This window comes from Haliotis asinina, chromosome 6, assembly GCF_037392515.1.
Source record: "Haliotis asinina isolate JCU_RB_2024 chromosome 6, JCU_Hal_asi_v2, whole genome shotgun sequence".
Lineage (NCBI taxonomy): Eukaryota > Metazoa > Mollusca > Gastropoda > Lepetellida > Haliotidae > Haliotis > Haliotis asinina.
In genome coordinates, this window is record NC_090285.1 from 63693493 (window position 1) to 63701256 (window position 7764).

The 7764-nt window shown below is 37.8% G+C and overlaps 1 protein-coding gene across 1 annotated transcript; it reads right to left on the bottom strand.

Moving 5' to 3' along the window:
• Positions 1 to 858: 858 nt before the first annotated feature.
• LOC137288007 (uncharacterized) lies at positions 859 to 6389 on the bottom strand. Its single transcript, XM_067820368.1, has 9 exons — positions 6241 to 6389; positions 5952 to 6041; positions 5592 to 5661; positions 4599 to 4757; positions 4423 to 4470; positions 4094 to 4160; positions 3305 to 3375; positions 2968 to 3058; positions 859 to 1039 (listed from the first exon to the last, which is right to left on the bottom strand). The coding sequence occupies exons 1-9, from the start codon at positions 6355 to 6357 to the stop codon at positions 859 to 861; spliced, it is 894 nt and encodes a 297-aa protein (XP_067676469.1). The 5' UTR covers positions 6358 to 6389.
• Positions 6390 to 7764: the final 1375 nt, after the last annotated feature.

The window sequence follows — 7764 nt, forward strand, 5'->3', positions numbered from 1 at the left end:
ATCTTACAGTACATTGCACCATGTGCAACCGATGCGTTTACTTGCTTTTATGGCAGTGTACATACATACCGAGTAATAACTACTCTCGCGATAGCATGAGAGTAGTTACTTATAGATCTGTGAAACTGTTGCAACATATATGGGTGCATAAAACTATATAGAAATCTACTTCTTCTTCATTGTATTTAGCTACCGTGAAGATCCGGGATAGAATTGATCTCCAGTAGCCAGTGCTTAAGAGACGAGTAACCTGAACGTGTGGTCAGGCTCGCTGACTTGGTAGACACGTGTCATCATGTCCCAATAGCGTAGACCGATGCTCGTTCTGTTGAACACTGGATTGTCTAGCCCAGACGAGAGGTATATACAGACCACCGCCATCAAACTGGAATATTGCTTAATGCGGTGTAAAACTATGATCATCCACCCCTGTAAAATCGAGATGGTGTCTATAAGTTTTACGTTTTTCTTATTTATTCACCAGCTACTGGAATGGCCATCAAACCATTGTTACTACAGCAATTACAATTACATCGCATTGATAACATTGACAAGTTCTATACAGCTATGCGTCTGTTAGTGCATTGTGCTTGAAAGCATGTAGCACGTCACTCAGGTAAAACATTCACAAGACTGTATTGAGGTGTTTGGCCAGCAAATACCGGAACATCTGACAACTGTAGCTGTTCTGAATGGACATACCTCTGTACTGAGAATGACAACGAATGAAACTGGAAACCAGCATTACGAGTTTTCGCTCTTTGTTGAGTAGTGTACAACATCTGTCACTACACTGTAACTAGTGGACGTATTGCGGGTATTATTGGATAAGGATAAATGCGATGCGTACATGACAGTTTACTGTACTTCCTCATAGACATGCAACGCTTCATACTCTGGGCTGGGCCGTTCCACAGTAGGGGAGATGTAATCCGCCATTGACCAGTCCCAACCATTCCGTTGGCTATTTCTGTAGTAAACTCTATAGTCCACCGTTCCCTCCCGCTCGTCACTGTGGGTATTGTTGGTGTTTCTTTTTCTGAGAATTATATCATCGTCATTGGAATAAAGAGCATTCCAAATATGTTTTTATAATGAACAAATATTCCATATTCAGACCAAACTCTGTAAAGCGCGACCCCAGACCATGATCTAACGCAAAAGAAACCTCTATGGCCTTAAGTTCGATTCTAACTATACCATGGCTTAAGGTAATTTATAAAGGTATTGAGTAATCGGTCAGTAAATTTATTTTAGTTTCTACGTGTTCTTAACAATATTCCTACAATATCACAGAATGGGATACCAGAAACGGGTGTCTCATCCCTTGCACCCATGTAGGGAATCAAACCTGGGTCTTCGGCATGGATTTCACCACAAGACTACCCCCATCGCCCCAAGACTGCGAAGAAATGTTGAAATGGATGTTTTCATATGCGTTTTATCGGTTGGTCTGACAGTTGTAATAAAAGAGGTTTTCCCATAATCAGGTTTAGCTCATAGGTTGTCGTGGTAATTATTTAATAATCAGACTTTAGGCAAGTATAAACATTGAATAACACAGGTAATTTATGAATAAACCCTCTGCATTGATATCTACATAAACTCAAAGGTAATGCTATTATGGACGCTTTAGGAAAAGATAGTCTCACTCAGATACCCGGAATATTGCAGCAACCCATGCACGTGCCCAGGTAAAAGACGTTATTCTGTAATCAGATACATAGAGATATTTCGCAAATCAGAAATCGCTAATCACTAAGGGTAAGTCGATCCTTGTATCTGATATATTTTCCTTGATACTAGGAAGTGAAAAAAAGCATTTATTTTTTGCTGTTTGTTTCTCAGTTGAAAACAAGGATCCGAAACTAAAAACACACAGATACACTGATATCATGAATGTGGATGTACAGACCTTTCACGTGGGATTTGGGACAGATGGAGGAATAAATACTGGAGTTATCATAGCAGATTGAAAAGTACCTCCACAGAAAAAGTCTACGTTATGCCATTTAAGCACATTTCTGGGATTTTCCTGCTTTTCCAGATAAAAGGTTTTTATGCCTTTGCGTGTATTTATGTGTCGGGACCTTGTCGCCCCTCGGTGTCTGGTGAAATGCTAAAGCAGATTATTGGAATTTCTTTTGTTGCTTAAATTTCAATGGGAGGGTTAGACGAGCCTGCGTGACTCCATCATTCATGTATGCGTCGATCCCTATCACACGGTTTCAATAGCAGCTAATGAACTGAACCAAGAGTGCAAAATTATACAAGCGTATACCCTTGAGCTCACGACAGTTATTTGAATATTGTTTCACACTGAAATAATAGTTCTTTGACAGATGTCTTTATATAATACAATCTTAGTCGGGCAATAGAAAATTAGTCATTCTAAACCTGTCTGTGGACCTTAACGACACAGTAGCATCACTAATGACGAGCCGGAAACCTCCAAGTCATTATTATAACTGACTAGCCTGATGATTTAATGTCACTGAAATGTACATATCAGATTTCACTTTCACTCTGAAAGTGTTGTCATTTTACAAAATATCAAATGATATGTCTTATAGTATTCTCTTCTTGTGTTCAGCACAAGTCTGATAATTCTAACAAACATTTATTGCGGATGAACATATATTAAAATATATATTTGTGTAATACTCCGAAGGTGTTCTTATTAGATCTTTTTCAGAAACGTATTCTACACTGAAAGAATATGTTTCCGAAAGTATACGCCTATGTGTAACAGTAGCAGAAAAATGAAATAATAAACAAGAAATCGATATTCTGTGATGTTGATCGGGTTGTGATGGTCGATATTAGTGTGTGATATCAGTGAGTAGCAACACGTTTGTCTACCCCTGTACATTTTTAATTTTTGGGTTGAAATTGCACATGTTTACTTTCTTTCATTTATAAAACATAGGTTGAACCAAAGGATGTAACCGTGAGGATGTAACCTACTTGGAACGCCATAGAAGGGCAGCAGCGATGATAGTGGCAGCAATTATCACGACCGTCACCAACATTGCGACCACGATAGAGGTGGTATTATCTGTCATAACATAAGTAGATATATGAAGATTTACAATAAACATAGGAATGTGCAGTGTCACAATTATAAATAACAATAACTAATATATTGCATACATCATTTTCAATTAGTTTTTCTTTACCCCAAATGTTGACATAACAATTCGCAACAATACTGTTAGTGTCAATGTTTTTTGTGAGGGTCGTTATGCCCATTGAAAAAAACAACCGATTCTTTTTCAAAAACAGTCCAATGCTGCCAACATACCTTTATTTGTTCGGAAGTCGAATATTGGACTTTTTGTGCAACCCCTCTTTGTGCAACCCACAACAACGTAGCTGTAAATCAAACAAACCAATATATGATTCTGTAACTTTCTATGACACATGTGTCTCATTATATATGACATGCTTCTTGCAACTATTCTGCAGTCAGAACAGCTGGTTGGTTGTTTCTTTTACTGTCACATCACAACCTTTCTCTTGTTCAAATTCAAAACATCATTCGCAAGGTTACAGTCCATGTTACAACAACTTTTGCATCTGATTATATAAGTTTGTATATTACAAGTATGCTTGCATTGAAATGCAAGTATAACTAGTCATTAAAATCATTTGGATAAATTATCTCAAAGAAGGGAATGCTGGAAAGATTTACAACGAGGAGAGTTCTATGGATAAACACAGATGTACAATTTCTTATTTATGATATGAGTGACGTTTCGGTACGGCTACTAACGCCGTTGTCAAGTAAGTGTTAGTAGCCACGTCGAAACGTCATTCATATTATGTTAAATGATTTGAATATCATTTTAACTCTCCTTGTTGCTCATCACACCGACTTCTAAATGTCCCTCAAAGAAATTACTGAAAAGTAACTGATTCCACAATGTTGCCCCCAAACGGACAGGATATTTATCAAAGGAAGGTAGTTGAATTCATTTTTCAATATCAGTTAGATTAACGTTGTAACTGAAATAGTTATTGTGTCGTTTCTTTGAACGGCATAGTGCCGCGTGTACAAATCTCATTAATCAATGACAAACGATTTACGTACTAATATATTGTGTCTGGTGCCAGGTGTGTAGTACAGTGGCCAGTCTTACAGACTTTCTCAGATCCTTCTGAAACAAGGTAGGACAGAATAAGGCACCGACGAAAAAATAAAAATACAAAAAGTACACTTGTTTTTGGCAAGTTTATATGATAAAGATTTCCATGTGACATTATTTTGTTACAGTTACGTTTGCTTGTAGACGACATAACTATTAAGATATTTGAATGTTTTGGATAATAGGAATATACACAAATCGGAAGGTAAACATGTACATGTCACACGGAAAGGGAGGTAAGTCTTGATTGATACAGAGTGGAGAAAATGTTTACCTCTACAACACCCGATTCTTATTGCCGGGATATATCCAGATTTGTCATCTGAAATAATCGAATAATTTATAAAATTAAACATTGGTTGTCCTCCTTTTAGCAATAGTGCATCGTAGGTCTTAAAACACGTCAACATGTAGAAAACTGTGACAAAACAATTTGCTTATGTTACATACCCTGTAGTACCAACTTTCTCTTGTGTTTTGCAATGTACAAGAGACGCTTTGTTATGGGACCATTTGTACCGTTATCCCAAAATTCAAAGTGGTTTAATATGAACTGAGTGTCGGTGACGTCGGGAGATGGTTGCAATCCCTCTGGCCATTTTGGAGGAACTGCAATATAAATAATATAAGGCTATGTGTGTACTGTATGTTCACTTCATCATCACATCAAATATTCTTTAATCTGGATCAAAGAACTTCAGGCGTCACAAAAACTTTCATATGTTTCTTGGCATGAAGCACCAGTGATCAAGCTAATATCCAATGGATATTGGCACAAATTCTCTGTTTCTATTTTATAACTTTTAGGTCAGTCATCGATACCTGTGGTTTTGGGTGGACGGTTTCGTGGTTAATTTACTGAGTCTGATTCTGGTGTCAATTTTAAACTTCGTATTTCCGTGGACAAGTAAAATTGACTGAGTGTATTCGACCCGACCACATGTCTGCACAGCACAAGCCAAAAGACAAAAGCAAAACACCAAAGCCCACAAACCTTAAGCCAAAAGCAAAAAACCAACGTCCAACCCACAAGCCAGAAACAAGACACAGATGAGTCCATCTTGAGGGCGACGTCGAACCTTATTTCACCTCATTACATTAAGACCCTCGTAAGGCTTATCTCCCGAATATGAACTAATGTCACGAGGTTGAGTTTGTTTCCACCTAATCTTTCATAGGTGGTAGGGTAGCCTAGTGACTGAAGCGTTCCGTCTTCACACTGAAGACCCGGGTTCGATTCCCACATGGTACAATGTGTGAAGCCTATTTATGGTGCCCTACACAGTTATGTTTCTATACTGCTTTAGGCCCAAACTCGCTTGCCTACCCATTTTTATATAGTATGTTGTTCCTTTTACATACGTCTTCAACTACAGTGTACCTGAACACAGCAAAGCAGTCAACGACAACATAACATCCACACACACATTATAAAGAACATACCTCCGATAGGTGCAAAGCACTCCAATTCTGAGGACACATTGTACAGAACATCTTTGTAAGGGACCTGAATCTGGATGCGAAATAAGTGTATGTAAATAGTAACTCGTACTATTATACAATACGAAGTTGTTTGAAACAAGTTATTTCTATAATTATTGACAGCTTACACATCTTTCTGTTTTTATCGTATTATTAACAATAAGGACATTTCACTCAGTTATAATTCTCATCATGCCAGTATCATATGTTATTTAGTTAAATCAGATTTTGCAGAAAAAGACAAATGATATTGGAAGATTATAGTTGGAATATGAGCTGTGTAATAAATTCATCACTGTGTACGACTGGGCGTGTCCTCACCTTGAAGGTATATGTCTGACCCGGATTGACATTAAATACATGTCTGTATTCCGCACCTGATTTATTTCCCTTCGACATGATTCTATGCTTCTGCAATAGGACGAGGAAATAAAATAAAAAAGTCGGAAGTGATGAAGGAAACATAGTGGATATACCGCAGTTAAATTAGAAAATCCAGATTTGCCTAGTGCCAATATTAACAACAAAAGTTGTTTTTGTTCATTCCAAACGAGAGTATTATCTTCAAGGAATGCTGTCATTTATGCTGTTAGACCAGTTATGTACTCACTTCTGAGTTAGCGGTAACTAAATAGCTGGGTATTGTTGTGCCAATATCTGGTTCTCGCCATTGTATTGTCATCTGCCTGTAGCTCCCTGTAGTGTCCAGGCTGCGCCCGTTGCACATCCCTTCTGCAGTGAAGATCTTCAATTCAAGGAAATGAACTGAAAGCAGATGTGTGTTATATAGAAGACGTCAGAAACATAACGTTCAACATGCAAATAAGAAACAATAGGATACATGCATCCTAACAAGATGTACAAAACATTAGAAATATATTTGCAAATATTGAAATATACTTGCATTATAGATATGTCTTTTCATTTATGTAAAATAATGTGAGTAAGTACATTACTTTCCATGCTACTTGTTCGTTCCCTGTTTCCTTGGCCAGCTGTAGTAGATGCTGACACGCCAATAGTGTACCTCAAGAAAGGACTGACATCTTCCTTTGTATAGCACACTGATGTAGCTGTAACACCCATGTACAGACATTCACTTCGTTTACAAGATATTAAAACATCACCATTTCACTGCGCTGTTGGTTAAAAGTAAATTCCAGTTACTATCGACTCTCAAAAACTTATTTAAGGAAATACCCAAGATCAAATCAAGGCACTTTCAACTGGTATATGCGTATATATATGCAAGATAAAAGGCATACCGGTTTCATTAGCCGGTTTCGTACACATATATATATGCACACACACACACACACAAACACACACACACACACACATAGATAGATAGATAAATAGATAGACAGATATAGTTATATATAGATATATAAATATATAGAGAGAGAGGGAGAGAGAGAGAGAGAGAGAGAGAGAGAGAGAGACCGTGATTTTGAACCCGGGCTTAAGATAAAAAGGCATACCGGTTTGATTAGCTTCTTTTACCACTGTCATGTTGACTTCATCAAATATATCTACTCTGTATGTGACAGGCCCTGGGTCTGGGAACGGGGGAGCCCACTGTGCATACACGAGGCAGTGATCTCTTCTGCATGTAGTCAAGTCCTTCACACGGTTGGGAACTTTCAACAGAATTAGTTAGATGTACAACTAAGTACTATAAATGCAACCGAGAAATTACTTGAGCATAAGATGAAAATAACGAATGAGTGTCTGAACACAGTAAAATGTTGGTGAGGAGTCGTAACGATCACGTAGACCAGCAACTTATGAAATCAAAGATTATTACAGGTTAGGAATACCGTATACCTGCTGTGTCAGTTTGCACTGTTAAACTTGCTGCTCGACTGCCTTCAGAACTTCCATCGTTGCACTTTACCATTGCCACCTTGATCTCATACAGAGTGAAGGCCTGTAAACCTGTCACGTTGTATTCAATGCGCTTGTCTTTAGGTGGTTCAATGTCTGCAGTTATTTTGCACTGAAAACAAAAATAATACTTGCCTCTCAGCTGACATTTCGGCACATTTTTCGCTCACTTTGATAACTGTAATCATATTTAATTCAAGATATCCATCTGCGCCAGTCAATACTATGGGCAGAATAGTGTTTATGC

Coding starts and splice junctions, on each gene's coding strand:
- LOC137288007 (XM_067820368.1), bottom strand. CDS start 6,357: ATGTGCAACGGGCGCAGCCTGGACACTACAGGGAGCTACAGGCAGATG. Junction 6,042..6,240: donor TAGTTACCGCTAACTCAGAA/GTGAGTACATAA, acceptor GTCCTATTGCAG/AAGCATAGAATCATGTCGAA. Junction 1,040..2,967: donor GCCCTTCTATGGCGTTCCAA/GTAGGTTACATC, acceptor TATAATTCTCAG/AAAAAGAAACACCAACAATA.